The 15985-nt window shown below is 41.7% G+C and overlaps 1 protein-coding gene across 5 annotated transcripts in view; it reads right to left on the reverse strand.

Annotated features, from left to right (window-relative positions):
- LOC125450825 (AP-3 complex subunit sigma-1) overlaps positions 1-15985 on the reverse strand; it is an 85788-nt gene that overhangs the window by 25963 nt on the left and 43840 nt on the right. For 4 of the 5 annotated variants that reach the window (XM_048527091.2, XM_048527096.2, XM_048527095.2 and 1 more), the window contains exons 4-5: positions 7584-7655; positions 183-290 (exon numbers count right to left, since the gene is read on the reverse strand). In XM_048527091.2, coding sequence (XP_048383048.1) covers positions 183-290; positions 7584-7655 — 180 coding nt within the window. The remainder of the gene's footprint in view (positions 1-182; positions 291-7583; positions 7656-15985) is intronic. The other variant, XM_048527093.2, reaches the window with a different exon arrangement.

Raw genomic sequence — 15985 nt, forward strand, 5'->3', positions numbered from 1 at the left:
GCTGATTTGTCACATAGTATAACTACCCAAATTGTCATTCAATAGCTTTTTTATTTTAGAAGCACAGTAAGCAAGCTGGCTGTTGCCACTAAAGAATAAGCCACCACAGAAGGCACAATAAACATGCGGGATCCAAAACCATGCGAGCTAGAAGGTACTTCGTAAAAGTGCAGAAGTCTTACCTCAGATTTTTCCATTTTGCTTTGAGCATCAATTTGAGTTACTATTTCATTCATATTAGTCTCTAAAACCATTCCTCCCATTACCATTTCAGCCAAAATGTTGTGAACCTTAAAAAAAATTAAATGGGTATTAGCAAAAGTCTGCACAATCATTTTCGATACCATCTAAAAACTGTACAACTTAAAAAGGAGATAGTAGGAACTGCAATCGCTGGAGAATCTGAGATAACAAGGTGTAGAGCTGGATGAACACAGCAGGCCAAGCAGCATCAGAGGAGCAGGAAGGCTGATGTTTCGGGCCTAGACAATTTCTGAAGAAGGTTCTAGGCCAGAAATGTCAGCCTTCCTGCTCCTCTGATGCTGCTTGGCCTGCTGTGTTCATCCAGCTCTACACCTTGTTATCTCACAACTTATAAGGCCTTGGGAGTATTAAACTCTATTGAGGACAGAAGATGATTAGTATATCAGGTACTGCAGAACTTGTGTACAGAACCAGACATCTTGAGCTCATCAGGATAATTCACAAGAATACCAATGTAAAGGGGAACAACATTTTTATACTGCGTTAGAACATTGTGCTAATTAATTGGTATATGAACTCTGATTAGTTGAGGTAGGTTGTGCACATGTTCCATCCATCTGTAAATAACAGGCACTCTATATTAATGTACGTGGCTTCTAGTAAATGCAAATGCACCACACTAAGATTATCAGTTGGAATCTTAAATCTTGATACCATAATTCTTAGCACAACGCCTTACTTAGTGAACGCTGTCCAATTGTGAAATCACATCTAATGCTGGAGACAGTATTTAGAGTTTTGCAAGAAGAAACTGGTTGGACAGAGTCAGGTACAAATGACTACAGGGACATGCTATTTGAAATGATCTGTCAGTCTCTGGAATGTACCCCTATATACCGAGAAATGTTCCAATGGAGAAATTCATATACCACAGTAATTATTTGTGTTGAGCTGCTAAAATGCAGTTCGCCAATAACAGAAAGTAGCCTTCAGGCCAAACATCATCCAGCCATCATATAAATGAGTCATGCAGTAAATGAATTTCAGTGTCTGTATTAAATTGGTGCAGGCAAGTCTATTATCACAACTGTCAGGGACTTACTGGATACAATCAAATCTACATACTTGCTCTCTTCAAATTAAACAAATAGTCAACAGCACAAACCAAGCAAGGATTATGACAACAGTGGGGAGAACACAGCAGGTCAGGCAGCATCAGGAAAGCAGGAAAGTTGACATTTCAGGTCAGGAATGAGAAAGGATAAAGGAGTTGGAAAATAAATAAAGGGAAGGGGGATTGGGCTGGGAGAGGGAGGTGGTATAGTAGTAGGTAGATGCAGGTAGGGGGTGTAGTGGGGATTGGTTGGTGGGAAGGGTAGGGAGGGTAGGTGCGGAAGAAGGAAGAAGATGGCCAAGTTGTGTCAGGTCAAGGAGGCAGGGAGAGGGAGGTTTGGACATGGGATAAGTCAGGCAGTGGGGAGATCTTAAAACTGGTGAATTCTATGTGAAGGCTATCAGCATTTGGCTTCCTGAGGCAGAATATGAGATGTTACTCCTCCAGTTTGCACGTGGCATCATTGTGACACTGGAGGCGGCCCAGGATGGACATGTCATCTTGGGAGGGGGAATTAAAAAGGTTGGCAACCCTTCCAGAGATTATGACATGTGCCTGCAGTAGTAGCAGAAAATTCTCAGTAAGTGAAATACTTGCAGTGTAATGATAAAAAAAGGGGACCTCTCTTCATTTGCCCTGTAATATAATCCTGAATAGCATGCTTGGTCGTGATTTTCTCACTGGTCGGAGTCTGAGAGATACCACTCAGTGTAGAGTCAGTTCATATGGATTATTCCATTTGGAACACGATATTTGCAATGCAAACCATCGTAAATGAACACCACGATAACAAAGTGTGAAGCTGGATGAACACAGCAGGCCAAGCAGCGTCTCAGGAGCACAAAAGCTGAAGTTTCAGGCCTAGACTCTTCATCAGAGAGGGGGATGGGGAGAGGGTTCTGAAATAAATAGGGAGAGGGGGAGGCGAATCGAAGATGGATAGAGGAGAAGATAGGTGGAGAGTATAGGTGGGGAGATGGGGAGGGGATAGGTCAGGCCGGGGAGGACGGACAGGTCAGGGAGGCGGGATGAGGTTGGTAGGTGGGAAATGGAGGTGCGGCTTGAGGTGGGAGGAGGGGATAGGTGAGAGGAAGAACAGGTTAGGGAGGCATGGATGAGCTGGGCTGGTTTTGGGATGCAGTGGGATGCTTAATATGGAAAGTCATCTTGGGGCCTGGGATGGGGGTGAGAGAGGTAGTGTGGGGGCAAGTGTAGCACTTCCTGCGGTTGCAGGGGAATGAATATCATGGTGCCTCCTGGAATCTACCACAATTTTCAATTTCACTGAAAAATTGATGCTTCCAGCTGCCACCAAACAACCATTTAAAATCTAATACAGAATAAGATAAAAATCAAACAGCTGACTTAAGCACTGATTAAGATGGCTACTTGTTGAATAAGTCTCTTCTGTCAGCAGGTGGAATCAAGAAACCGAAGCTAAGTGAACTGTTTCTTTCTGGGTGGTGTCAAAGTTCTTGAGTGTCATTAGTGCTGCACTCATCCAGACAAGTGGACAGTATCCATAACACTTCTGACTTCAGCCTTGCAGATGGACAACAGGTTGTGAGATTTATGTGGCAAGTTACTAGCCTATGACCTGTTCTGTAGTCACACTCATTTGTCAGTTCATTTTCTGGCTCATGGAAACCTTAGAATGTTCAGTGATGATAATGCCATTAAGTTTCCAGAATAAATGGGCAAATTCTCTCTGGTTGGAGACAGTCATTTTTGCCACACCAAAGTCTCAATATTATTTGCCACTAGGTTTTGCTGTATTGGAACACTGCTTCAGTACTTGAGGTGTTATGAATAGTTCGCTGATTATTCTGCATTCCCAGATCCAACTTCATGATGGAAAAAAAACCATTGATTGATGGGGATGTTTCAGGGCCCATTGTCTTTGCAGTATCCAGAGTCTTCAGCCATTTCGTGAAATCACAAGGAATAAATGTAATTGGCTGAAGACTGGCATCTATGATGCTGGGCTCATCAAGTGAAGGAAGATATGGATGGTCCACTGAGGTCTTTTGCACTTAAGTGCTGTGCTCATGCATCATTAATAATAGAAATATTTGTGCAGCCTCCTGCAGTGAGTTGTTTAATTGTCCACCTCCATTCACAACTAGATGTTTCAAGGCTGCAGAACTTAGAGCTGATCTATTGGTTGTGGAATTGCTGAACTCGGTCTATCTCAATGCTTCTACTATTTGCAAGTAGTCCTGTGTTTTAGCTTCACCACCTTGATACTTCATTTTTAAGCACTGCTCCTGAATTTCCTTTTGCACTCTTGCTTGAGCTATGGTTCATTCCATAGCATTTTTTAACAAGGCTAGAGTGGGAAATATGCAGGGCCATGAGGTTTTAGATTTCAGGCAAATACAACTTTATTACAGCTGATGTCCCATACTGCCTTGTGGATACCCAGGTTTGAGTTGCTGATCTGGCTGAAATCTAACCTATTTGGCATGATTGTGATGTTACCTGCCAAAATGGAGGGCAACGTCAATATGAAGATGGAACAGTGTCTCCAAAACAACTATTCGGTAGTCACTCCTTCCAAAACTCAATACTCCTTCCAAAGACTCTCATCAGCTGTAGCCTCCCAGCTACTGGGATTCCTTGCAATTTGCCTACTGGTGCAATAGGTCCATGGCAGACGCCATCTCGCTGGCCCTACACTCATCCCTAGAAATCTAGATAGTAAGGATACCTATGTCAGCCTTCTACTTATTGACTACAGTTCCACCTTCAACACTGTAATCCCAACAAAACTAATCTCCAAACTCCGAGACCCAAGTCTCTGCTCCACCCTCTGCAACTGGATCCTTAATTTCCTAACCCACAGACCACTATCAGCAGGATAGGCAACAGCGCCTCCTTAGGTGAATCTTCACAGCAGTGCCCTGCAAGGCTGGGTACTCAGCCCTTTACTGTACACCTTGTACATTTATGATTGAGGGGCCAAATTTCATCCAAACTCCATCTGCAAGTTTACTGATGACACCACTGTTGTAGGCCGATAGAATACAGAAAGAGAGACGGTGAGCGGTATGGTATAAAGATAACAATCTCACCCTCAACGTCAGCAAAGCTAAAGAGCTGGTCATCAACTTCAGGAAGTAAGGAGGACGATGCGTCCCTATCTACATCAATGGAGGTGAGGTGAAGATGGTTGAGAGCATCAAGTTCCTAGGAATGGCAGTCACCAACAATCTGCCCTGGACCATACATATTGATGTGATGGTTAAGGCGGTACAACAATGCCTTTCCCTCTTCAGGAGGCGAAGGAAATTTGGCATGTCCATAAGGACTCTTAACAAGCTCTGAAGAAGAGTCATCTAGAGTCAAAATGTTAGCTTGCTTTCTATAAATGCTGGCTGGCCCGCTGTGGACTTCACCAGCTTCAAAATCTCCCCTTCCCCCACCGCATCCCTAAACCAGCCCAGTTCGTCCCCTCCCCCCACTGCACCACACAACCAGCCCAGCTCTTCCCCTCCACCCACTGCATCCCAAAACCAGTCCAGCCTGTCTCTGCCTCTCTAACCTGTTCTTCCTCTCACCCATCCCTCCTCCCACCCCAAGCCGCACCTCCATCTCCTACCTACTAACCTCATCCCACCTCCTTGACCTGTCCATCTTCCCTGGACTGACCTATCCCCTCCCTACCTCCCCACCTATACTCTCCTCTCCACCTATCTTCTTTTCTCTCCAGCTTCAGTCCGCCTCCCCCTCTCTCCCTATTTATTCCAGAACCCTCACCCCATCCCCCTCTCTGATGAAGGGTCTAGGCCCGAAATGTCAGCTTTTGTGCTCCTGAGATGCTGCTGGGCCTGCTGTGTTCATCCAGCCTCACATTTTATTATCTTGGATTCTCCAGCATCTGCAGATCCCATTATCAGTGATCTCCAGCTCACCTTGTTTTGTTTATGCACCATAGAAAGCATTGTGTCTGGATGCATCACAGCTTGATATGGCAATTATTCTGCCCAGGACCATTAAAAAAAACTATAGGGAGTTGTGAACACAGCCCAGTCCATCATGCAAGCTAACCTTCCACCCATTGACTCCATCTATACTTCTGGCAGTCTTGGAAAGGTAGCCATCAAAGGCTCATCCTACCCCAGTTTCAATCTCTTCGAACCCTCTTCTGTTAGGTAGAAGATACAAAAGCTTAAACATGTACCAACAGGTTCAGAACAGTTTATTCCCTGCTATTATTAGACTTATGAGTGCACCTTTCAAATTTCAAATCTAATGTTGATCTTGCCTTTCGTGTACCTTCTCTGCAGCTGTAACTTCGTGTTGCTTGCTCTGTTCTATCACTCATGATCTTTGTATGGTATGCCCTGTCTGCATTGCACATAAAACATAACTTTTCACTGTACCTGGTTACATGTGACAACAATAAATCAAATCAAATGTAATGGAGAGCTGCACCAGCGACATGTAAATTGATAAAAATAAGATCAAACAGATTTTTCCTTCATTGGAGAGAAAAATAGTGTTAGCATTTTCAGTTCTGACCAAAAGTCACTGGACTCAAAAACGTTAGATCCATTTTCTCTCCACAGATGCTGTGAAACTTGATGAATTTCTCCAGCACTTTCTGTTTTTGTTTCAGACTTCCAGCATCCACCATTCTTTGTTTTATTATTCTTTATTGGCTGGCTCACTATCTCCCAAACATGCAGTCTACCAGTTGTGTCCTTTGGGACCCAGTCAATTTAGTCAGTAGTAGTATTACGGAGCCAGTCTTGGTGATAGATACTGAAGCTCTCCACTACATACCTGTGTCACGTGACCAAACACTCAACAAAATATACATTTATATTCCTAGGCATGTTTTTACACAAGACAACTTAGGTCATTTTTTCCACAGTGATTTTGTTTTTTATTATTAAACTCTTTAATGAAAGTAAAACTAGAACTCTTCCATTTTCAGTATTGCTGCAACAAGGACACTATTTGGACTGCAAACATTTTTGGGGCTCTCCTAGCTTGCCAATAAACTCAAAATACTCTCAAATTATAAAAAATTTACAATTACAAACCATATTATCCAAGTACAATTAGGAGAATACTTGAATAGCCCAACTCCAAAAACTGATGTATATTGCATGCTTTACATCAAAAACTCAAATGCCAACAGTGCCCACTACTCTTCTAGAATTTGTTGTATGACAGAATGGGTAGAAAGGGTACAGACAATCATAATATTTAGTACAGGAGGCCACTGACTCATTAATGTCTGTACCAGTTCCCGAAAGAGCTACCCAGCTAACCACATCACCCTGCATCTCTGCAGTATGGCAGTTGGCTCCCACAATAATCTATTAAATACTTCTTGGACAGTCTCATTTTGTTTTCTTGTTAACTTACATTTTTAATGCCCAAACTAAGCATTTAAAGAAATCACATTTGTCTTTATCTATTGAGTTTTTAAAAACTGACTTGATATGTCTTACTTTAAAAGGTGTCAATTTTTCCCAAGAGCCTGAGGTTGTATTTGATGCATATATTTCTTAAAACTAAAAGTCAAAGTTTAGAAACTCCATTCAATCATCAGAAACTGTACATAAATGGAAAGGGAATTCTTCTACTTATCAAAAGTAACTGCATTGTCAAATGTACCCAAATTTGGCACTCAGTTTCCGATTATGCAAAACATGTATATGGAGTGTACCCAATTTACTCAGTACCAGTCAAATGCATTGATAGGGTAATTTTCCTATACTTTCTAAAACATTCTGTTTAGGGTTTTCATAACAATTTAAATAAAATGCTCGAGGACTCATTTCAAAACCTTAATTCATGTAAAATTTACTTGAATACTTCTGCAAACAGCCTTGGTGAACAAGGGTGAATGCATTTGCATGTGCGCACCACCAGGCATTCATAATGCTCAGATTAAACGACTGTCCTAACTCATGTTTTGTTTAGGATGTTCATTTAATTAAGCAAGGAAGAAGGGAAACACATATACAAAAGTAGGCTTCTCAAAAAAATCTCACACACACACAGTTTATATATGGCTGACCAGGCTAAGTAAACATCTCTCCACATTTGCTAAAGGCACCTTCACACAGGTATTTCCCAATCCAAATTCTTTGTTTATTTGAAAAAGAGATGCTTTTAGCTGTCAGTTGCAAATTTTAAAAATCTTGGAGGTATACATGAATTATCAGCATTCTGTATTAGTAATAAACTTTCGAGTAATGGGCCATACCAAATATAAGAATTACATCGACATGTCAACAAATATTACCTTGTCTACATGGAAAATTAAATCCAGCTCACAGACATTTTCAAAACATTTGTCCAATGTTTCCACAAAAACCTATCAAAAGAAATGAGAATTGTAATAGTGTTTTGAAGGCAATAGCTTCAAAGTAATTTTCTTTTGATGTAAAACAAACAGACATAACATTGACATTCCACATAAAGCAGAGGTTCACCTGCACATCTGCCAATGTGGTATACTGCATCCACTGTACCCGGTGTGGCTTCCTCTACATCGGGGAAACCAAGCAGAGGCTTGGAGACCGCTTTGCAGAACACCTCCGCTCAGTTCGCAACAAACTACTGCACCTCCCAGTCGCGAACCATTTCCACTCCCCCTCCCATTCTTTAGATGACATGTCCATCATGGGCCTCCTGCAGTGCCACAATGATGCCACCCGAAGGTTGCAGGAACAGCAACTCATATTCCGCCTGGGAACCTGCAGCTTAATGGTATCAATGTTGACTTCACCAGTTTCAAAATCTCCCCTGCCCCAACTGCATCCCTAAACCAGCCCAGTTCGTCCCCTCCCCCCACTGCACCACACAACCAGCCCAGCTCTTCCCCTCCCCCACTGCATCCCAAAACCAGTCCAACCTGTCTCTGCCTCCCTAACCGGTTCTTCCTCTCACCCATCCCTTCCTCCCACCCCAAGCCGCACCCCCATCTACCTACTAACATCATCCCACCTCCTTGACCTGTCCGTCTTCCCTGGACTGACCTATCCCCTCCCTACCTCCCACCTATACTCTCTCCACCTATCTTCTTTACTCTCCATCTTCGGTCCGCCTCCCCCTCTCTCCCTATTTATTCCAGTTCCCTCTCCCCATCCCCCTCTCTGAAGAAGGGTCTAGGCCCGAAACGTCAGCTTTTGTGCTCCTGAGATGCTGCTGGGCCTGTGTTCATCCAGCCTCACATTTTATTATCTTGGAATTCTCCAGCATCTGCAGTTCCCATTATCTCAGACATAACATTGGATTTTAATTACTACAAATAGTTTACTTTTCTAAAATATTTATGGACAGTTATGGGGATTAAGCCAGAGAAGTGATAAACTATCTAGAAGCCATGTAATTCAATGAAAAACCTCACGTATGCAAGTGGGATATAAAAAAAGTACTTTAGGAAACTTTGTTTCAAATTTACGAATGAAGTTTCAAAAATTCCCAACAAAATCAATTAAGGTAGTTGAAGTCAACAGGTCTGGCAGCATCTGTAGGGAGAATGTACAGTTAACATTTCAAGTCTGGTCACCCTTCATCAGAACTAAAAAACAGTTCTAATGAACTGCTTCCAGGCTTGATAATGTTAACTTTTGTTCTCCTCCGACAGATACTCCAGATCTCAAAGAGTGGAGCTGGATGAACACAGCAGGCCAAGCAGCATCTCAGGAGTACAAAAGCTGACATTTTGGGCCAAGACCCTTCATCAGAAAAGGGGGATGGGGGACAGGATTCTGAAATAAATAGGGAGAGAGGGGGAGGCAGACTGAATATGGGCGGAGAGGAGTGTATGGGTGGAGAGGGGATAGGTCAGTCTGGAGAGGACGGACAGGTCAAGGGGGCGGGATGAGTTTGGTAGGTTGGAAATGGAGGTGTGGCTTGAGGTGGGGGTAGGTGTGAGGAAGAACAGGTTGGGGAGGCGGGGACAAGCTGGGTTGGTTTTGGGATGCAGTGGGGGAAGGGGAGATTTTAAAGCTTGTGAAGCCCACATTGATACCATTGGGCTGCAGGGTTCCCAAGCAGAATGAGTTGCTGTTCCTGCAACCTACGGGTGGCATCATTATGGCACTGCAGGAGGCCCAGGATGGACATGTCGTCTAAGGAATGGGAGGGGGAGTTGAAATGGCTCGCGACTGGGAGGTGCAGTTGTTTATTGCGAACCGAGCATATCTCAGTTACTCTAGATCTGCTGACTTTTGCAAGCAGTTTCCGTTTTTTCAGATAGCTACAGTTCTTTGTTTTAAGATCAGTGAAGTACTTGACCACAAGCAACCTTGATTTAGTTCTCAACTGTCACTGCTTATAAAGTATCATGTGCAAATGCTGCTTTAAGTTTGTTTTTGTTTTCGTCATCAAAAACAAGAGTAGGCCATTCGGTCCTTTGAGCATGCTCTGCCATTCAATATGATCATGGGTGATCATTCAAAACAATAGCCTGTTCCTGCTTTCCCCCCCAATATCCTTTTGTCCACTTTATCTTGAGTGCTTTTTGCAACTCCTCCTTGCAATCATGCAATGTTTTGGCCTTGCCTGCTTTCTGTAGTAGCGAATTCCACATGCCTACCACTCTCTGGGTGAAGACATTTCTCCTCATCTCAGTCCTAAATGGTTTACTCCATATTTTTTAGACCGGTGACCCCTCGTTCTGGGCTCCTCAGTCCTTGGGAACATTTTTCCTGCATTTACCCAGTCTAACCAGGTTAGAATTTTATAGGTTTCCATGAGATCTTCCCCCTTCACTCTTCTGAACTCCAGCAAATATAATCCTAATGAATTCAACCTCTCTTCACTCATCAGTCCTGCCATTCCAGGGATCAAGCTGGCAAACCTTCATGGGATCTGTATTTGCTGCCATTCCTAACTGCTCCTGAAAAAGTTGACAGTAAATCCCCCTCTTGAACTGCTGCAGTCCATGTTCTTTGAAAGAGTATTCTAGGGCTTTTCATCCATTGTCAGTCAACAAAATGTTGTATAGTTCCAAGTCAGGATTCAAAGTCAATTGGAAGGGAATTTCAAGCAGTAGTTGATGTTTACACACAGCTGCTACCCTGTTTTACTAGGTGACAGAAGTCATGGGTGACAGGTTGTTTTTAAGAGGAGCTTTGGTGTGTTTTTGCTGTGTACGGTGTGAACAATAACATTATTGCCTCGGTATGTGGGTGGAGTGAATATTTAAATGTTTTAGGTGCACACCAATTGAGCTAGTTGCTTCATCTTAGTTGGTATTGAGCTTCTTGGTGCTGGAGCTGCACTCATCCAAACAAAATGGAGATTTTCAATCACAGTCCAGACTTGTATCTATACATACAAGATACACTGTCAAGATACATGCTATTCTTGCAGAATTACAAGGCATCTACTCTTAAGCCACAGTATTTAAGTGGCTGGTCCAGTCAAGTTCCTGGACAAAGGCAACCCTCAGGATGCTGGCCGTAGGGGATTCAGTTGTGGCAATACAATTAACTGTCAAGGGGACATGGTTAGATTCTCTTTTGTTTGAGATGCCATTGAAAATTAAGCCCAATTATTCCACGAGTTGTACAAAATATGTTAATGGCTTAGTGAATCACCAAAATTGATGAACTTGTTTGTCTCCATTACTGTTAACTAGAACAAAACAGACTTTCAGAAAACTTTCAAAAAAAAGCACATTTATTATAGGCAAACTTATTCTTCAAACAGTTGGAAAATTAATCATGAACTAAGCTCAAGAATTGAACTATATCTTCCAAATTACACACAATCATATTCAGACAGGGTAAAAACACGCACAGTTCCAGAGAGCTCTGGATGAGAGGCAGACAGAAACACTGACAGACAGATGGTATTGCATCTTTGCAAACTTCTCCAGAAACTGCCCACAGTTTCTAGGTGTGTACTGAAATAACAATCACCAGCTCAGTCCACAGGCTGTTGTCAGACATAGATCTGGTCTATTATTTTCCACATCGTTTTAAGTATTGAACAAACAGATAAGATTCCACACTTATCTTTCTTTTAAAAGATTTGGTGGACACTGCTTTATGAACTCCACAGAATCTCTACAGTGTGGAAATAGGCCCTTTGTCCAACAAGTCCACACCGGGTCTCAGACGTTCCACCCAGACCCATCCCTATAAACCCACATGACCTACACATCGCTGGACACTGTGGGCAATTTAGGATGGCAAATCCACCTGGCCTGCACATCCTTGGACAGTGAGATGAAACCAGGACACCCGGGGTAAACCCATGCAAATGAGGAGAAAATGCAAACTTCACACAGACAATTGCCCGATGGTGGTAATGAACCCAGGTCCCTGGGGTTGTGAGGCGACAGTGCTAAACACTGAGCCACCGTGCCGCCCACTTGCTTGTAATCAAGAAATAAATCAAAGTATTCTTCAATCCTTTGGCTAGAACAGGGAAGTCAATCATATGCTAAATCCTTTGCAACTCAGTAATGTCCAGCATATCCATGTTCAATTGATATAATCCATAAACAGTGGTGTTCCTGACAATTGTCATCCCCAGGACTTGGGTGGCAAATCATGGTGGACTTTTGTCCAGGTCTTGTGGCACACAGCCTCAGACTGCTTCAACAGGAGAGTTGCTGCAAATGATATTGCAAAGTATATAATAATCAGCAAACGACTCCACAGCTAAAGATGGTTGGCCCTGAGAAATTTATACAATGACACGAAAGGACTAAAATTGCTGGCCTCTACCCAGTTCAAACATCTTTCTTTGTGTTAGACACAAACTTGTGGTGAGCTCCCCACAGCTTACATTCAAAACTATTTTCTGACCAATAGATTGAGGCATTTCAAAAATACAATATCACAGCTACCATAGTCACAAAAATTACTGGAAATAATCAGCAAATGCTGGGGATGAGAGGGTGGTGGAAGAATAATGTCATGGTGTCTTGAACTATCATAAAAATCCACCTGGTTCACTAATGCCCTTGGTCAGTCCTTACTTGGTCTGACCTACAAGTGACTTCATAACCACAGCAATGTGCTGGATGCTTAAGTGCACTGTGAAGCAACATAGTAGTCACTCGATTCAATGGTAAGGAGGGATGGGAGACAAGTGCCAGCCTTTCCAGGAAAGCCCGTATTCCCATAAAAAGAATACATTTTTTTAAAAAGTACTGTGAAAAATCTATGTGAAAGAATTCAATGTTTCATATTTGATTTTTTAACAGAGTTAATAAATATTTTCAAATTTTCTTTTTATTTCAGATTTATAGCGTCTGGCAGTATTTCACAAGACCATTCAGACCTGCTACTCCAAATAGCTTTATTGGAGAGAATATGAGTACATTTTAAAGATTTTTACTGAATGTTTAATAGTAACCATCAGAAACTACAACTTAAAATTAGTCATGAATAGAGAAAACATAATCTTTGTTTCCATGTATCCTATCCTCGCAAGTTGCAGGTTTCGATGGTGCTGAGGAAGTTATGTGATTAGTTACATGTGCAAAGTAAATTTAGAAAATTTTGTAGAATAATTTTAGTTTTTGTAATCTGTTAAATAAAATTAAATCTAACTTTGTTTCAAGTAAAAAAATGGTGAGTTGTGGAGGAAGAAATGGAACAAAAGGCTTCGTGCAATCATAGCCCTATCAGCTAATGATCTCAATAAATGAAGGGAGATGATTTGGAATTATGGTGTCATCCTATAGTAAAGCAACTTTGAAATGAGACTGGTAACCAGCCACTCAAAATAATTTCAGTCATTCTGGAGAAGTGATGGCCTTGTGGTTTTATTGCTCGACTGTTAATCCAGAGGTCCAGGTAATGTTCTGGAGACTTGGGTTCGAATCCCACCATGGCAGTTGGTGGATGGTGGATTTTGAATTCAGTAAAAATCTGGAATTAAGTTACTGATGACCAATGAACCCAATTCGTGTTAGTCAGAAAAACCTATCTGCTTCAAAAATATCCCTCATGGAAGGAAACTGCCATCCTTACCTGGTCTGGCCTACATGTGACTCCAGACACACAACAACTGATTGACTCTTAACTGCCCTCTGGTTAATTAGGGATGGGCCGGTGGTATCCTCGTCCCGTGAATAAATAAAACAAAAAGTCAGACAATTGCTTGTAAAGAAAACTCTCATGTTCAATTTCTGTTTAAACCTACTTATTAAAGACAGATTTGGAAGGTTAATAATCAAGAACTGTATCAAGTACAGTTCCCTTAAAAATGAGTTTGTTCTTAAATAATCTTTCAATTGGCTTACAAATGCCCTGGCAGAGTGGTACAATCATGCTAAAGAGCACAAATGTATCTGCCACTGTTTTCTCATCTTTCCAAATTTACTGCTGCAAATTCATGTTTTAACTGCACCAATTGAAATTAGAAAGACTGAAATACTGAAATTAGCAAAAGGCACTGCAAGAGAAATTGTTATGAATAATGTCCAGGATAATTATGGATGGACAATGATACCGGCCTAATCCACAACATACAAATCATATGAAGGAACCATAAAAAAAATTATGAACCTCCATCAAAATTAGATGATGCGCAAGTTATGGGATAAAGTGAATAAAAAGCACTAAAAAGTGTTGAATCAGCCATGATTGTTTAGTACAGCAGGCCGAGTGGCCTTCTGTTCCTACGTTCTAAGACAAACTGAATGAAAGGTAGTTTGAACACTCCATTTTATATAACAGTCATCTTACAAAATAAAAGCTTCTAATAATCAGTTATTGCCTTCGCTGTTAGGAACGGACAAAATTACACCAGTGGAACTAGGACTCAATCCAAATATTGAAACAGCGATCGGACATCAAAGTTTCTGAAAAATCAACAGTATTTGTCTGATGAAATAGTCAATCTTGCACGGTCAAGATAAAAAGGCTGACTTCTTTAAATAAAAAAAAGACCCTGCTACTACTGTTAAGAACATGAATGGAGAATCCCAGACAACATAAGGAACAGAAATAAGTCCATAAGGCCCATATGATCTCCCAAGCAATACATTCATAAGACCATAAGACATAGGAGTGGAAGTAAGGCCATTCGGCCCATCGAGTTCACTCCGCCATTTAAATCATGGTTGATGGACATTTGTGAATTAGAGGGGGTAGATTTAAAATGGAAATGTGACGACATTTCTTCAGCCAGAGTGTGGTGGGCTTGTGGAATTCATTGCCACGGAGTGCAGTGGAGGTCGGGTCGTTAGATGCCTTCAACGCAGAGATCGACAAAATCTTGATCTCCTCAATGGCTAAGCTGATCGTGAATGATACTCCATCTCATGAGGTATGGAGACCCTCAAGTTAAACCACCATCAGTCATGACTGACTAATGAACAGAGCAGCCCCTATGGCTCTCTGGAACTACGGTGATTTTCACACAACATACCAGGAACAAATCTGACTTTTCAAACAAACAAAATATGATTTAGAAAAATAACGCATGCAGTAGTGTGTTAGGGGGTTGTGATTTATTTTTGATATAATTACGTTCTGTATGTTTTGAAGAGATCTAGGTTAAAGGGTGACAGGATCCACAGTATTGGGAGATTTATATCTGGTAACAGATGACAGGCTGTGACAAGCAGCAGCACTCATTACCCCAAACAAGCTGGCAAGCCTAATCGTAATCAGGAATTGACCAGATAAGGAACACTGAAACACAGGAAGAATGAGAGATTACAAAAAACAAAACACCACACATATCTTCTTTTGAGTCAACTAACTCAATTAATAATAATTCAATTAATGCAAGTTCAATAAATGAAAAAAAACTTTAAAATGTTTTAATTGAGAAAGAGTAAAGTTATAGGAAGGATAGATCCAGTCCCATAAATGTTCAGTGAAAATTCACAAAAGGATAACACAGTTCCCTTTTATGTTGGATTGTACTCAATAACCCACCTTGCTACCTGATAAATGTATTGAGGGCCTGCGCCGGCAAAAACGTTTATATAATAGTCACGATGGATTCACAGGTTTTATCCTTCTTTTGAATGTCACTCCAAAAACTTAACCAAACCATCGGAGTGCATCATGATGAATCTTAATTTCTGCTGGCACATATCCAACTTACATTTTACAGAATCATAGAATGATTACAAACAAAGGAGGCCACTATTTGGTCCACTGCGAGTGTGCTGGCTCTCCAAAGGAGCAATTCACTTAATCTCAAACATTCACTTTCTCCCTTTAGGCCTTTACAATCTTCTTGTTCAGATAAAATGAACTCTAAAGTAAATCTCAAACTCATTAAACTAGTTTTCATCGGTATTGTGGAAGTGTTAGTGAAAATGGGCACTGCAGCTGTTTTTAGCTTTTAGCACCACTTGCTGGGCTTGCAATGAAACTGCAATAATGCATTTACGATAAGCAAAGACAACTGAAACAATAATGGATCCCAAAACCAGCCCAGCTTGTCCCCGCTTCCCTAATCTATCCTTCCTCCCAGCTATCCCCTCCACCCACCTCCTATCTACTAACCTCATCCTGCCCCCTTGACCTGTCCGTCCTCCCTGGACTGACTTATCTCCTCCCTACCTCCTCTCACCTTTACTGGCTCCATCCCCACCTCCTTGACCGGTCTGTCTCCTCTCCACCTATCTTCTCCTCTACCCATCTTTTATCCGCCTCCCCGTCTCTCCCTATTTATTTCAGAACCCCCTTCCCCTCGTCCATTTCTGAAGGAGGG

Source organism: Stegostoma tigrinum, chromosome 3, assembly GCF_030684315.1.
Source record: "Stegostoma tigrinum isolate sSteTig4 chromosome 3, sSteTig4.hap1, whole genome shotgun sequence".
Classification (NCBI taxonomy): Eukaryota; Metazoa; Chordata; class Chondrichthyes; order Orectolobiformes; family Stegostomatidae; genus Stegostoma; species Stegostoma tigrinum.